Source organism: Patagioenas fasciata, chromosome 8 (genome assembly GCF_037038585.1).
Source record: "Patagioenas fasciata isolate bPatFas1 chromosome 8, bPatFas1.hap1, whole genome shotgun sequence".
NCBI classification, from domain to species: domain Eukaryota; kingdom Metazoa; phylum Chordata; class Aves; order Columbiformes; family Columbidae; genus Patagioenas; species Patagioenas fasciata.
Window position 1 is genome coordinate 40,358,745 of NC_092527.1, and position 17,034 is coordinate 40,375,778.

Here is a 17,034-nt window from a genome sequence, read left to right on the forward strand (position 1 = left end):
ACACTGAGCCTGCCAAGCGTTGTGGTAGCTCTGTCACTTGTGATGTTCCCTCTTCTCCAAGTGACACCAGGGTGTGCACAGCAGGTGGATATGGGTGGTTTGAGAAGCATCAGAATGCGGCAGAGGTGGTTAAATGACAGCAATGTGGAGGGAGATGCTCACCCTTCCCTGCGCCCTTGCGGGACCCATAGAAAATCACTCTCCCTGTTGCACAGGGATCTGAGCAGAGCTTGATTGATGTACAGGACAGAAGAGAGTATGTTTAATGTTGCTCTCTTCACCGTTTTTATTCTTTTATTTATTTAGAAGACCACTGTTTGTGTTACCCATCTATTACAGCACTGTTCACAATAACTCTCTGTAGCCAGCTCCATTGCACCTGGGTCATATCTAGTTTGTAATTGTTCCTTTCTGTTCTTTTGGCTTGTTATTTGTCCTTCATGTTTTAAAATACATGGTACAGTCTGTGTATATTAAAAACGTGATAAAACACAATCAGAATTTCTGTTACTTCTATTTTTTAAACTCCAGCAGAATGCCTCTGCTTATTGGCGTTCATTCGTACGTAAAGATCAGCCAAGATCCTTATTCTGTGATTGACTGTTTCAATAGCGAATTGAAACTGTAAATGTTATCTCCCTCTCACAGTGGCTCTGGCTCCATTTGTGTGCAGAGTCTATAGGATATGAGAATGTAAACTTAATAGTCTAGAAATTATTCATACTAGTTCTCTACCGGAGAAATGTTTTCCTACCATTTATACCACAAAAGCATCTCTCCTGTCTTCTCCTTGCTGTTACATGAAATCCTTGTGAACAGATTGAAAACTTGAACTCTGCTAAGTCAATATATGGTGCCTAGATGTGAAATGAAGCCTTGATGGATCATGACGTGGCCTTCTAACCATCCTTTGGTTTTGAAGGGACTTTTCCAGGCAGCGTTTGGGATCAGACAGTGCTGCTTCTCTTCAAACCAAGACACAAACTTCTCCTCTCAAAGCTCAAAACTAGTTTTTTATTCATTTCTCCCTACCAGCTGCTGGTTAAATAGTCTTTATTTGCATGTGTCCTTTAATTGAACAAATGAGACTGTGACAAGGCTGTTTTTCTGTATTCCTCCCCCCTGCCAAATCCTGTAGTGAAATGATGAGCTGGATCTCCCCCAGAACTGAAGTCTCAAATCACCTACAAACACTTTGTCTTTTCTATGTTTTTCATCTTAAGATGAGTACTGTGGCTCCCCATTCACTTGCTTTGAGGAGGTCTGGCATTCAGCGATGTTTAGCGAGCTGCTAAATGGAGGTTAATAATTCCTGAGATGTAACTCTGGGTTTAGTGGACAGTCCGGGTGGATCAGGTTTGATCTAGGAGACCCATCACGTAGGTAAAAATGAAGGGAGGAAGGTGGGAGTCAGGCTGGTTTTACATCGCTCCCACAGTGTAAAGAGCTTCTCTTTGTAGTCACAATCTTGGGAATCACATTGGACATTAGGAGATGTTTCTTCTTGGAAAGGGCTGTGGAGCATTGGAACAGGCTGCCCAGGGCAGTGCTGGAGGCACCATCCCTGGAGGGTTGGACAGACGGACATGAGGTTCTCAGGGACATGGGGCAGTGACAGGGGTGGATTATGGTTGGACTCTATCTCAAGGGTCTCTTCCAACCAAACTGATTCTGTGATTCTAGGAATCAGTTGCTTGCCTTCTGCTCGTTCAGACGTTCTTCCCCAACTACACCTTGTCTCATCTACAAGACAAAACCCATTTTTACTTCATTTGAGACAGACATGCTGCAACAATCCACATCGAACCCCTTCTTTCTCAACCAAAACAAACACAAACTGAAGCCACAGTCCGTCCTTGTTCTGCCATGGAGGAGCCCATGTCGTTTTTGGGTCATCTGCTGGAAGGAACCGCTCAGACACAACCCAATGTCGATAAATCTCAGTGTATTGATGAGTATCTCTGGGCCGTGCATGGATTACTTGTCACTAGGAAGAAATACTGTGATTATACCTGTGTAAATCAGCTTTTATCCCTCTGCTTATCTTGAATCCCCTGACACTAATCTGCTTTTCCTTGCACAGATCAGGGTGTCTGGCCAAGTGAAGACTCATCCTCTCTTGCAGAGGTTTTGGGCCGGGGCAGAAGGTTGTTGCTCCGGTTCCCACACTCGCATGTGTGCTCTGGTTTGACGTTGCGGATGGTGACAGCGATGTGCTCTGTGCTCCTCATCGCTCAGCTCAAAACCGCTGGGGATGACTCCATTTCTTTGGCATGAGACTCAGTTGCTTGTTTGGTTTGTGCTCTGAAACATCAGTTTTTAGCAGCTGCATGATCCTGTGAACCGTGTGTTGGAGCCGAGTGTTGAAATACATTTTTGTTCTTTCACAAGAATAGATTAAACTATGGTTCAGGTGTACCAGGTGTGGTTGCTGCCTACTTTTATTTCTATTGGAGTGATACAGATGTAGAGATAATCAACTAAACAATAATTTGCTGATAAACAAAAATGTTAAATGTTCCGGTTTTGGCTAACTTTTATGAGTGCAAATATGTCTGTAGAAACCTGTGTGAAACCTGAATTTATGATTTATTTTCTGTAAAATGTGATGACTTGTGTATTTATTTGTAGTTTCTTCAAGATACCTTGGACGCACTTTTTAACATAATGATGGAGAACTCGGAGAGTGAGACGTTTGACACATTAGTGTTTGACGCTTTGGTAAGTTTGCATTGCGGGTGGATTAGAATATGCATGCTGTAATGATGAATAAATATAGTGTAAATGCTAGAATGAAGTTTACTAGTGAAAAATAGCTTAGCTGTTAGTTATTTATGATATAATTTAAAAATGATAGTTGATGTTTCAGTTGGACTTGAGCCAAAAAGGTTTGGATACATCATGTCATCCTCCCAGAAGCGACAGAAGCAATCACGTCCTGTCATTTGGGTGGATTAGCAGCAGAATTTAGGACAAAAGTAGAACATTTCTGCTTGGAACAGAAAACTTTGTTGAGAACAAGAAGCCTTCACAGGAAAGGAGAATATTCATATATCTGGAGGATAATCAAAAACCCAAGTCTGTGTGTTTTTAACATTATTAATGTGGTTTATCTGAAAATAAAGGTGATGGCTGTTTTTTGTGGTTTTTTTTTTTTTTCTTTGAGTATAATGCAATAATTTTGTTGCTGGTTTTTTCAGGTTTTTATCATTGGGCTGATTGCTGACAGAAAATTTCAACATTTCAATCCTGTGTTGGAAACCTACATTAAGAAGCATTTCAGTGCTACATTAGCCTACACGTAAATATTCAAATTTACATTTTCCTAATGTGTTCTGCATAATTTTTCCAGATAGTGTTATTCAGTTACTTGTTTATATAAAGGTTATTCAGGTATTTGCCCCTGTTGCTTGGTAGGGTGGGAGGTACTTGAAGATCGGAGACAGTGCATCTTCGTCTCTTGAAATAGTAGTTAAAAACCATTGGTCATTTGCGAGGACGAAGTGTTGGTGGTGTTGTTTGAAGGAGATGATGATTTGACGATCTCAAAAACTGTTTTGTAAGGAAAACATTTGTAAACAGTTCCCAATCACACCTGAGAAAGAAACCATGTCTGTTTAAGATGCTTCAAATACATGTTGTTTGGTGCACTAAATGTTCGACCTTGTATTATTGGCATTACTGTCACTTTGGGGAGGAAGCGGTGAAGAGCGAAAAAACCCAAGTTCCATTATTTTTGCTGTCTTAAGTATTTCTTGGCAGGAGTTTTGCTGCTGCTTCAGGCTATTAATGTTGGAGGAAAAATATATAATGGGTATCTTTGCAGTGTTGGGAGGAAAACAAACCCAAACTGGGACACCTGCTGTGCGCTTTGCTGTTGCACAGAGTCAGTGTTACGTGAACAGAAAGTGTTTGAGAAGCATTGATTTAAAATAGTGAAGAAGTCAGGCCCTTAATTGCAGCTTTGATATTCCGATCACTTTGTTGACTTGTGGCCTTTGTGTGGAGCAGGTAAAGGATGGAGCATCCTCCAGCATCTCGTTTTATTGCCATAGCTGGTCCATTTGACCTGCACCCATGGAGAACATCGTTCCATTCCTTAAATTTGGGGTGGTGGAAGCAACTTTGAGCTTGAGGATGCTGGAAAATCTGGATTTTGACTTGATTTGTGCCTATGGGCATCGCACATCCCTGCCCTCTCCCTGCCTTTTATGGCGTGCGTTTATTTAAGTAAAAAGATGTTGCACTGACAATATCTAAGTGGTTACTTGGAATTCTTAGGCGGTTTACACCTATTCAAATAAACGCCTCTATATCAAGGTATCTGTCTACTCAGTGTTGTTTTCTGTTAGTGGTCCATAACGTGCTTATTTACTTTATGTGTGAATGTTGAAACATACAGCGTAGCTAGGATGATTTCAAATGGCATTTACTTGTAGTCGTGTTAAAATCGTTCTTTATATGCAGGTAGTTGAAATGGTACTATTTAGAAAATTGTTTGGCTTTCAAATTTGATAGACTTGAAAAGGAGGAAAAAGAGAATTTCCAACTGGTTTTATAAATTCTATCCCAAAATCCGTGGGAAAACCTTGTTTAATGAAGAAACCCCCATTTTAAGTGTTTTCATTCTTACAATATGTTTGTATTTAAATATTTCTATTCTTTTGATTAGTAGCAGTGGTTGCACCTTTATAATAACCAAAATCTGAATACCCCTAAATAGCCAGCCGAAAAGAAGTCTTACTGAGATTTGCTGGTTTGCATTTGTGTTGAGCAGTGTTATGGTCTGTGTGGTTAATTTTTTCTCAGTCAATGGTTGCACCTATTTACCAGAAAAAATGAGAACACCTTGGTTTTATTAGGTGCATAATTAATTTTGTAGCTTTGTGGGTGGGCACTGTTTGGGCACTTAATTTTTATTTAAATCTGAAATGTTTCTCTGGGAACGTACTTGGAACTTGTACGTGTTTTTGTATTTAAACAGAAAACTGACTAAGGTTTTAAAGACGTACGTGGATAACGCTGAGAAGTGCGGTATCATCGATCAGCTCTTCAAAGCTATGAAAGCCTTGGAGTACATCTTCAAGTTCATAGTCCGGTCCAGGATCTTGTTCAATCAGTAAGTATTGGTGCATGCTGACACCTCCTGCAGTTCCTGTTTACCGTGGTGTTCAAAAAGTGTCCACATTATAACACCACACGTTAAAGTTGCTCAATATTGCACTATTTTAGAAATACCTTGAGCCGTTAGAACTTATTTCAGGAGATAGCTGTTGCCTAGGAGCAAGCCAGGTTTCTTTAACAGAGATGTATATTGTAAGTAGCAGTGCACTGCTAAAATAATGATGTGTTTTAGGTCTCTGAACAAATAAAACTTGCCACTATTTGGGAAACTTGTTCATAACTCTGATACTGTGATGGAAAGGTTGAAGGTACCGAGTAGCCGTGTTGGTCTGTTCCTCATCCAGGCCTGGGCTGGGCTCGTGGCTTTGCTTAGATAGCTTCAAAAGTCCTGGAAAACTCAAGTATTGAAATTAGTGCAGTTCTATAAAAGGTTTTTCTATGCCTGAGGGCTGCTGGGGGTGTTTTCTGCTCCCTGCTCGACCTCCTGCATGGTGAACTGCGCTGGGACTCCCTGGTGCTGTCCGCAGTGGGTGTCCATCTGTAAAACCAAACACAAATAGTTATTCTGAGTTAATCTGAGAGTCAGTTCTGTGTTCTGCATGCAAAATATTAAAAAAATTATAATACAAGTTGATGTATTCATCTTCACTTAGATTTAATCCTTTTACTACTTGTTAGCGATGGTAACAACCTTATTACAAGGGATTTATGTAGAGCTCTGAAGTTACCAACCGCACCAACCTTTCTCTAATTTAGACATTGTAATTTACTTCTGTAGGAGTCTTGCTGTGAGGTCCATAAAATACTGTACGTCACTTACACTGTTGCAGGTCCTACAAATCACTTTGAAACACAAAAAAATAATTATCTCTTGCCGCAGATTAGATTTACAGAAAATGACTCTCTGGTGTCGGTCATTGGATTTCCTCGTGCTCAGTACTAATTCACAGTTCCTTAGTGTGGGGAAGACACAGCGCTGAGTGACAAGGGATTAATCCAAGGTGCTGAATGACACCACGATTTGTGCTGCTATGAGACTTAAATCCTGCCCGAGGTGTGTGACTTGAAGTGATTATAACGCAAAGTGTAGCCGTGTTCTGAAATACTGGTAGTGTTTTACTGAGAAATCGCAAAGAGCAAGCAGAATCTTTTATTAAGAAATATTATGTATTTTTAACTTCAGTACTGTGGTAGCGGACTGAATATATGGAGCATTTTAGTAATGTGATTGCAGGCGAGCTTCAGTTTGGGATAAATACATACAAGCCTAGTTCATCTAGTTAAAGCCTGGTGGCAAGTCTATTTGTTCAGTATATCAGGGTTTATAAGAACACAATATTATAGGTGAACTTTAGAAATATCTCTATTTGGCTTCCTCAGTAATGATCCCAGTGGTTATATTGTATTACAGCAGTCATAACATTTTGAAGGATCAGCATAGTGTAATCCTGTTTTTCTCGTAGCTGCAGGTTTTTGTGCATTATCGGATGCATTAAATAAATATATGTTAATAACTGACAGTAGAAACGCATTGGTGACTGACTTATTTATTTTATTACTATTTCCTTTTTGAAACGCAAAGCTTTTTGTCTGAAGCAGTTTGATTTATTGGACTGTCAAGTTTAGTTACTGCTTATATTGGTATTTGTTTCACCTCTCTAATCTGTTCCGGGGGACAGCAAAATCCATTACTAAAGTTAGGAGTTAACAAGTAATTTGTCCTGCATAACTCCCAGTTTTAGCCTAAAAGGGGAATAGGAGTTTGCACAGCAAAATAATGCAATTTAATATTTTTTGGTGGCATTCATTTCCCCTGTCTGCTGGTTAAATAGCTTTTTTGGGTTTTTTTAATATCTGTGGCTCCCAAAGGCTTTTGAACACAGCAGTAAAAACAATATACATTAGTTTCAGTGTAAAGTAACACGAACATTCTGGACTTCATGTTTATCTTGAAAAGAGGAGCTCCTTTGCTGCTGTAATAGGTGGTCCATTGTGATATCTTCAACCACAAACCACAAAACAATCTTATTATGGCTGTATGTATAAAGTCCCTGGGTGTGATGCTCATTCTGAGCTGCAGACCACACAAAAAACCTTCTTCAGAGAATTATTCTTACTGGGCTTAATCCCAGAAGACGACAAAGGAAAACAGAGGAGAATGGAAGTCCTGCTGGGAGCTGCTCCAGTAGGTCCTGGTGCAAAATGTTTAGAATCGTGGGATCATAGAATGGTTTGGGTTGAGGCCTTCCCAGCTCCCCCAGTGCCACCCCTGCCATGAGCAGGGACATCTTCACCAGCTCAGGTTGCTCAGAGCCCCGTCCAGCCTGGCCTGGGATGTCTCCAGGGATGGTTCATCCACCACCTCTCTGGCCAACCTGGGCCAAGCTCTCACCACCCTCAGGGGCGACAATTTCTTCCTCATGTCCAGCACGAGTCTCCCTCTTTTAGTTTAAAACCATCCCCCCTTGTCCTATTGCTTCATGGCCTTGTAAATGTCCATCTCCAGATTTCTGGAGGACCCCTTTAAGTACTGAAAAGCTGCAATCCGGTCTCCCCAGAGCTTCTCTTCTCCAGCTGAACACCCAACTCTCTCAGCCTGTCCTCTCAGCAGAGCTGATCTGAACCTGGATCGTTCCTGGGGCTCCTCTGGCCCCTCTCCAGCAGGTCCATGTGTGTCCTGTGCTGAGGACCCAGCGCTGGACCAGCACTGCAGGGGGGTCTCACCAGAGCGGAGCAGAGGGGCAGGATTAGGTGAGCTCAGGGCCAGAGCTGGGGGAACCAGGGAGGGCTTTGGGAGCCCAGTTGCTCTTTGATGAAGCTCTTGGAGGATGTCCAAGCCGACTGGGTAAAAATGGGCTTTTAGCTGGGAAAAAAGACCCATCTGATGTTTATAAACCCTCCTGTTCAGATCTGACCTGGATGCCTGAGCTTCTTGTAAGCACTGATCCTTTTTTTGGGGGATCATGTTGAGTCTATATAGCTGAGGTTCCAAGAAATGCAACAGCCCTGGTGTAGGTGAGTCACACAAATTGCCAAATGGGAGGAAATGTAAAGGATTTGTGTGGAGTCTAGTGGTGGTCTCGTCCTCCCCTTCCATTTCATAGCGAGAAATATCTCATCTTACACCTGAACCAGAGATCACACTGCGTTTAAAATACTCAAGGGAGTTTTAGGAACATTCATTGCTGTGCTGCATTGAGCCAGTGGACCAAGTTCATCAGTTGTCTTTGTGGTTGCTCAGGCATCTCAGGGCAGTTTTTATGTCACTGAAAGCACCTGGCAGAGAGAAAGAGGAGTCCCTGTGGGCACGTGAGCTCTTAAAACCCTGCCTGAAGGCACAGGGACCTGACTTCTGAGCTTTTGCTGTGGACAAGTTGTTCTAATGCACCATCTCCACTCGCCGTATGGGAAACTGAGCCTTAACTAGTTTAGCATCAGCGAGCCAGAGATTAGAGGCGAAATGCATGTTCATTTTGGTGCTCCCTTCCTGTGGATTAAAAAACGTGTTTTTTAGCAAATAGCGGGTTGATAGGCTTTATATTTCTTTCACAGAGCTTAAGGTCGCTCACCTTAGGCCACTGGTAGATTTTAATGGTTGCTGGGAAGGTGTCTGCTGCTTTCTGGCTCCCGCATCACAGAGCTGCTTGGCATCGGTCCTCCCAGACATCTGCTGGCTCTGGTGCAGGGTGGAGAGACCCTGTCCCTGCCACGTGGGCACGTGGAACTGGGTCAGCGCCGAGGGATTCACCGCGACTTGAAGGCGTAAACAGCAATACTGGATGTGGCTTTTTGCATAGGAAGCTTTAAAATAATCTGTTGTTCGTGCTGGCCAAGCCTGGTCATTCTTTCTCATCTGCAAGAGAACTCTTGGTTCGGTGAAGGAACTTGTAGAAATTCTTGAATTTAAAAAAAAAAGCAATGCAACAAATTATTATCTGTCGTTTGAACAAATTTTTAAACAATTTGCTTCTGTTTTGGTTGGATTGTGCTTATGAAAGCTGATTATTTTTCAGGCTTTATGAAAACAAAGGAGAAGCAGACTTCAGGGAGTCGCTGCTGCAGCTCTTCAAGTCCATCAACGAGATGATGAGCAGCATCTCCGATCAGACGGTCATAGTGAAGGTGTGTGCCCTGCAGATCTCATCCTGGCCCTACTTCTGCATCCTAAACCACATTTCGGTGGTCAGTGAAGCGTGTATTTGTGCCCAAAAGCGTGTTTTACCTCTAACGTGGTTAATACTCAGTGCTTCTAATGAAGTGTCTGTGACTATATAAAGAATGTACTTTGATCAAGCAAGTTTACTTAAATTCCTGCAAATACCTCACTTTTATTTTTAAAAGAGAACTTAAGGTTTAAATGATGTGTAGCTTGTTTAACTTTTATAACCTTGAGGTATTTTTGAGGCATTTTCTTCAAGATCCTGATGACAATGTAGATCCTCTTAACCTTATGCACTGATTTATATCCTAGGCTGTTCAGGAGCTTCAATAGAAAGCCTGGTAGATATTTTTAATGGAAAATCAGTACTGAGTCAGACTGCAGACTTTACCCCTTGCCCCTCTTCTTTTGTCCCTTTAGAACAGTGTCTGCTTTTGGTAGAGCTGGCTGGCTCACGGAATGTGGTCTCTGCCCTCAAATGAACGTGGGTATTGAAGTGTTGGGTTGTAGGACTGGTAGGTTTTTGTATCCAGAGGAGTCTGAGGTCAGTGCTTGTGCATTAGAAGAATTTTTTATACCATATGCAAAGCAAAGACAGATGGGAAATGCCAAGTCAAAGCCACTGGTCCTTCGTCACTGAGTGCACACAAGTCTTGGGCTAGTAATACCCTGCTGAGCACACAGCAGAAATAGATAGTGGGGATAAAGCTGCTGAGTTCAAGTATTTTAGTTATAGAGACTGAGACTTTATCGTCTGATAATAGAATAGGGATATGACATGTTTCAAGAAAGCTGTATTTCCCCTGACAGAGTATCTATCCTGAATGGCAGTGGGGGAGTTTGAGTTGGTGACTCAGAGTGTGCTATCTGCTGTTTTACAAATAGGATGTTTTCAGATTATGAGGATTGAGCGTACGGTTTGTTTTCCTGAGACTTGTTTGTGAGACCCACTTGAGGAAGACGGATGAACACGAGGTTTTTTCTTGTTGAACAGATTATGCCTTGGAGGGAAAAAAAAAAAATAATATCCCAAAAAATTGATTTGATTTTCTTCACCCAAGATGCAGGAAAAGCCAACAAACTTGCTAGCGAAGGCAAGAGAGATCCCACTGTGGCAGCGTCTGTCCTGCTCCATGTGTTGTTTCCCGTTCAGATCCCTGCAGATGTGCACGGGAACATCTGCTGCCCACACTTGGATACACGGAGTGCGCTGAGAGATGAGCCAGGGTGAGGTTGTCCAAGCAGTGTGCTGGTGGATGCCTTTCAGAAGCCTTGACGACATTTCATTCATTATTCATTGCTTTCATCTCTTTTGGACTCTAATTACTTAGCTCTTAGGATGCGTAATTGTTAGTATTGGCTTTTTCGGCTCGTGAGATTGCTTTTATTATGTCCAAATATCCACTGAAGCGTGGGGTTTTCTTCAAAAAATAAAAATGTGTGGTTCTATTACAAAGAATGCAGTTATTGAATAGGTGGATAAATGGATTTCTTTGAGACAGAGTGAGGATGGTGTCTGTGGATCTTGCCTGACGAAGCTGTTGGGGTCTTGGCAGGGTGGCACTAACCATGTGAAGTGGACGTGACATTACAGGCTTCATTTGGTGTCTTTATCAGTGATCTGGAGTTGGTAGTGATGGACCATGCCAGAGAAACATCAGAAGGACCCTACAAAACTGAGGCAGCCAAATTGGAAGCTGCAAGGTGGACAAATCTCAAGCAGAAGAGTAAATTGATCCCTGTGTGATGCTCTGCTTGGAGGTGGCAGCTGCAGTTTGGGGAATACACATTGGAATCATGACTGACAGGTCTCCCGGGTCATTGGTTCCATGCACGGTGGTGGATGAAGAAGCAACAGGGTGTTGGGTGTCAACCAGAGGGATGATGAGAACATGGTAAGCCTGTCCTTTGTGGTTAGATAAGATGCATATGGACCAAGGCCGCTTGCCTCAGGAAATAGTCGAAGGGGTGCAGAGGACCAGCATTGGGAATTGTCCACCTTCCTGGTGGGTCAGCTGTCTGGGAAACTCTTCGGCACCAAGTAAAAGAAATAGAATCATAGACTTGCAGAATCATTTTGGTTGGAAAAGACCTTTGCGATAGAGTCCAACGCTGCCAAGTCCAACTCTAACCTATGTCCCTAAGAACCTCATCCATGTGTCTTTTGAACATCTCTAGGCATGGTGACTCCACCACTTCCTTGGGCAGGGGGATGTTAATTTAAAGCCAGTAAAAGATATTTTTAAATTTCTGAAGCTTGCTGTCCCGGGGGTTGTGGAGGCCGACGGTGTCAACAGGCCCAGACAGATCTACAGACCACAGATCCATGGGTGTTCTGAAGGGATGGGTGGAGATGCAGCCCCTGAAGGACCCCAGAAACTGTAAATGTCATCTCCTGTGGCCAGTGTTGGAGTCCCAGGCTATACAGACCAGTGGTGTGACCCACTGAGTGTTCCTTGTGCTGCTGGATGCTCTTGTTCCAAAGCTTTGTAGAACACTAATGAATATAAGCAGATATGTCACGAGGTCCTGGTGCAGTTCAGATCAGCAGATCTAGTTGTAGCCTTTCAGGCTTTTTGAACTGTGTCTAATATATATCGAGGAAGCTAAATAAGTGTATTCAAAATAAGCCTGTTTGGAGAGATAAGAAATTGAAAAGACCTACATAGAAAATTAAGGTGGTTCACATTAAAAGACACAGATGCTTAATTCACACATTTGAATATTTCTGCTTCTCTTTGCAGAAATTGTGATCTGGCTTGCCAGTTTATCAACGTGAAGCAGAACTGCCAGTGGAAAGTGTTCTGGAAATGTTTGCAACTTTTCTTTTTTGGGCTGGTTCTACTTTTATTATTTCCTCCATAGTGTATCTGTAGCCTTCAAGCTGACACTGTGCAGGGAGAATGAATGACTGCAGACTTATGTTCTTAGCGAGAATTATTCTTTATTCAAATATTTGTGTCCTTGTGCAGGCTGATGAGCTGTTTCTGACTGTAGGTTAGCTTTTCCGTTCCTTAATATTTTGCATTTAAATTGCCCCTTTTTCAATTTGAATTTTTTTCAAGGCTTTGGGTACATTTAAAAGAAGAAAAGTTTCCCCAAAAGAAAACTCTGTGTATTGTACAAGGATTTAAAGTTGTAGAGCACAAAAAAGAGACTTAATTTCTACCTTTTTTTAGGATTATGTCTATTGAAAATTTCTTAGGGTAAGGGACAATTTGTATGGGTGGCTGCTTTGCAAACCTGACTTGAGTTTCAGCCTTTAAGGAAGCAAAATGAAGAATATTTTCTGTGCTTGTTAAAAGTGGTACTGAGCAGCTTTACTGGCTGCAAGTAGGTGCCATTCTGCACAGCATTCATTTAATCTTTCTCAAAGAAGAGTATTATTCTATATCTTGCATAATTAAATATATATTATATATAAATATTATTACAAAATAACAATTTAAAACCATTATTAAAATGTTACTTGAGTTAAATTTGGGTTGTAGTACTTCAGCTATGGATCTTTACAATAGGTAAAAATCCATATATTTTTAGAACATGATTTGAGTAGAGCTTGACTAGCATTTGTACCTCTTGGTGGACTCATATGTTGCGATTAAAACATTAAAATATATGAGTGAATAAAACCTGCTTTCATTCTAGGCTATAAAGACGGCAACAGTCAGTCCCAAGAGTTTGAATTTGAGAAACTCGTTTGGGTATAAATTACAGTGTTCAAAATGCAGAGTTTGTTTTTTATAGTTAGTTAACTAAATGTAATTTTTAGGGTGTTTTTGGTGTGTATTGGTGGTGACTGCAGTGGACACAGGCATTCAGAGGCCGCCTTTTACACTTGATTATTGTAAGATGTGCAGCTCTAGATTGGGGAGAGAAATGCAGAGATTGGAGCTGACAGGCATTTTGTTCGATCTCTCACTAACAAACCTTTCTTGCGTGATAACTGGTAGTAGTCTGGAGTCATAATTTGAGAAGTAGAGAGATTAAACTTTGTTTTTCAATTAGTGGATTGATTTTAAGAATTACTTGATTGAGGTGTGCAACATTTTTAATAGTTAAGTATAGTGAACGTGCCTAGTTTTATTTGTATTTTCTACCTATTGATGCACAATAATTATTTCCTTTTCCTGGTGCAGCATGAGCTGAGCTGAAGCCGGCCATGGCATTTAGAGTTCAGATAAAAATGCTAATATTTCCTGGTAGTTTGTTCTTGCATCTCTTTGAACCAAGGGCAGGGGAGCCAGCCGCGCGCAATTGATGAGAACCGACTGAGCCGGGCTGTGTTTTTAGGACTGAGCTCAACTGTTCTCAGCAGGGTTCTTGCCATTTGCTCTAATGCTTGTTCTAATATGGGACTTTACTGCTTTTCCGCGTGGCTGCGAAAATTTAGTTGTCTGTGCTTTAAATTATCTTGATCAAGTAGATGTGTATATAAAATTATCCTGTAATGTGACCACAGAGAGCAAGGGTGGAAGATGGTAGCGTTTCACTAATGTGAATTATTGTGTGTGTGGGTTTTCTTAGTAATCCTTGTCTCTTTTAACACATGATGCCTATTTCTCAGTATCCATACTGTGCTTTTTCCTACTTTTAATATTAAGTGTTTATTGCTAAAGCCACAGAAAAGTATTTAAATAAAGACAGATCACTATATTACGAGCTGCTGGGCTACTTAGGAAGAAGAGAAGAGACTGCACCGGCCTGCAGGGCTTCTCCAACAGGGTGAATACTTTATAAACGTAATTTATAATTAGTTGAGTAACAAAATGCAACCGTAGACTGAAGTTTCTCTATCTTTCAGAACCAATATGGAAATTCTGTTGTTATGTTGTTATGTTACAATAATTCCTGGAAGAGCACAACACCACTTAACTTGTGATTGCGTTTTTGTGCCGTTTTACACCAAATTTCGTGCCGGGGCGCTGGTTCAGTTGTGATTTGAAATTGCTGGGACAATTAAAAAAGAGTCTTCAGGCTTTTCTAGAAGTTGTTTCATGCAGCTGCTGACTGGGCTTAATTTGGCTGGGTTGCTGAGTTTAATAGAACGGTGTCCGGGATGATGCTTGTGCAGGAGGTGGGTGCTTTGTGCTGAATGGCACAAAAGATGAAAATTAACATTAAAATCGACTACAAATTGAGTCAGGTAAAACAAATTGATTGCTTCATCAAACAAAAGAGTACATAAGAATATCCCATATTTGGCAAAGAGATTTTATGCTTAATTTTGGGGCTGGGCATGCGGTTTGCAATGAATGACTTTAGAAAATGGTGTTTTAAAATTAAGCATTTTTGCTTTTATGTATTCAAGGAGTAGAACTGAAATCCTAGACAAAACCTTTAGTATACTATTCAGAATATGTTCCATTCAGTACTTTGGAAGTGTCGTTTGTTCAACCTAATGACAACCTGAAGTTAATATAGCAGTTCTCTTAAATGACTATTATGAAGAAGCTTTTTTTGCTACTGTTTTTTGACATTCCTTGTCAGTAGAAACCCCAAAAGGGGTAAAATAACTTTCTGTTGATGCGCCATTACTTTGCTGTAGTCTGTACTGCTTTGTTTTCATTTCCCAGTGACCATTGTTATCATGGTAGTAATTTCTGTTTTGCATTAATTGCTCAATATTCTCATCTGTGTAATAAACAAAGGTAAATTGGAAGGACACTGTTCAATTCCGATATCCAGAATTGTACAGAAGTGACTTCAAGCTGCTACCTTATCTTATTTTAGTGTCCATTCATATGACAAACAAGTGGTAGATCTTCTTACTTCACCCATTCCTGTCTCACTAAACCTGCCTAGAAATGAACCATCAGGCAAAAGAAAAAGTTGTGGCAACATAAAGCAAACCAACCTGCGTTATTTGCATTATTTAGCTGTCAGCTCTGAAGAAGTTCAGGAAAACACAATTAGCCGTCAAGTCATTATGTGCACATCAATGAATTTATCTTAAAGGTTGCAAAGGGTGACTGCTCTAGATAAAGAGGTGCTTGTGATGGTTGAAGGAATAAGTTGCAATTATTCCATGCAACGATAAAATCTTGAAGTTTTGTCCTGTGTATTGGCTGTGCAGAGAACTGTGACCATCAATTATTGCTTAATTTATTCTATTTAAGGCAAAGCTTTGACTTTTCTGGCCCTTATTATTTTCACTTAGTGAGGTTTATTTCTTGGCGTGCTTAATTATCTTTCTTTGTAGTTTTGAAGGGTATCCTTGAAGCACGACACCCATTGACGGAGCGATTCAATGGGTTGTATTGGCAGCCACTTCATGGAATAAGTGTCAGGGTGGTTCTTTTCATCTGGGTGTACTTTGGCTGCGGTATAATACATTTATACATAGATGTGATATTCATAAGGGGGAAATGAAGACGTATTTGTGGAAGTGCACAGCTGTGCGTGTGTGGTTGGGTAGGCGAAGGGCTGAGATTTGATATCAAAAGGTACTTTGAGTTCGTTCGCATTCACATGTGCTTGTTGACCTCGTGCTGATCCTTGAATCACATCCCAGGAAGAAAGAAAAATTCCAATAATACCTTGGCAGTCAATATAAAAGTGAGTTATACATTATAGTTTATAGGTTATATAAGGTTAACACAGTAATAGGAAAAAATTGTCCATTATTCATATGTTGTACTGTCTTGTTCCTGCTCTCTCCCACTTTTATTCTTCCCGTTTGCTGGTTTATTTATGTGCTCTGTAGTACTTTTGTAACTTGATGGGGTAGTAATAATTTGTCACTTGTTTTCCACAAAGGGCGAAGCTCCTTTGGCCAGTGAAATTTTTATTACGGCCCGACTTGAAACTTATGTGTAATTGTTGCCTAAGTATGTGAGGCTGGTCCGGCTTTGTATGTGTAATTATTACCAGAACCCATTTGATTAAAAATCAGGAGAATTAAGGTTCTTCATTATTGTATTTAATGCCGTTATCAAATTTTCAAGTGCTGTAGGCAAAGCTGTGTAAGTATGATGAAATGAAGATTTTGATGTGGTTTGCTCTATACTTGCTCCAGAGACGAGGAATTGGAACCTTTGTCCGGTGCTGATCAAGAGGAGAAAGTAATCTAATTTAATTTCTTTCCATGAAAAAAACCCAAACAGATTGCTTATTTGTTCATTTGTTTTTCCTGATGTTATATGACAAGATGAGAACAGATTCTTTTGTCTCCTGAATTTAATATTCCATTTATGTATTCCATTTATGTATTCCAGTATCCTGGGAATAACCAGCATTGCAATTGTGCTACTGCTAACAAAAACTGCAGCTTCTAATAGAGGAAAATCGACAGTGAGAGCTGCTCTTTTGCAACAGTTAATAGCAAGAAAAAGTTGTTTTAATAGACCTTTGGATTACACAGATACAGATTTAATCGTGGGGCTGCAGAGCCTGCTTGTCCGTTCATAGTGTCATAGAACTGAGACAGTTGAGATTGGAAATTGGGAAATATATTTCCAGAGTTTTCTTTAAACTTTAAGGTATTCACTTTAATTGGTTTGCCCACAAAGTAGAACCTCAGTTGCTGGTAATTGTTGCAACTACAACCATTAAATCACTGCTGTAGTTTTACCTGATAGCGCTTCATTTAAGCTATTAAAGCGTTAATTTTGATGGCTGTGCCAGCGCCGTGTGAAATTTTAATTCAAGATATAAAACGCGAGCTCTTTTTTAGTACGCGTTCCTAAACATTTATTGCTACATGAGTTTGAGTGATAAGCAAATAAAAACACAGCGATGGCTGCGGTTTA

General features: G+C 40.6%; 1 protein-coding gene across 2 annotated transcripts in view; it reads left to right on the forward strand.

Moving 5' to 3' along the window:
• DOCK1 (dedicator of cytokinesis 1) overlaps positions 1–17,034 on the forward strand; it is a 277,211-nt gene that overhangs the window by 51,960 nt on the left and 208,217 nt on the right. For both annotated transcript variants that reach the window (XM_065843012.2, XM_065843013.2), the window contains exons 20-23: positions 2,632–2,721; positions 3,201–3,301; positions 4,985–5,119; positions 9,138–9,246. In XM_065843012.2, coding sequence (XP_065699084.1) covers positions 2,632–2,721; positions 3,201–3,301; positions 4,985–5,119; positions 9,138–9,246 — 435 coding nt within the window. The remainder of the gene's footprint in view (positions 1–2,631; positions 2,722–3,200; positions 3,302–4,984; positions 5,120–9,137; positions 9,247–17,034) is intronic.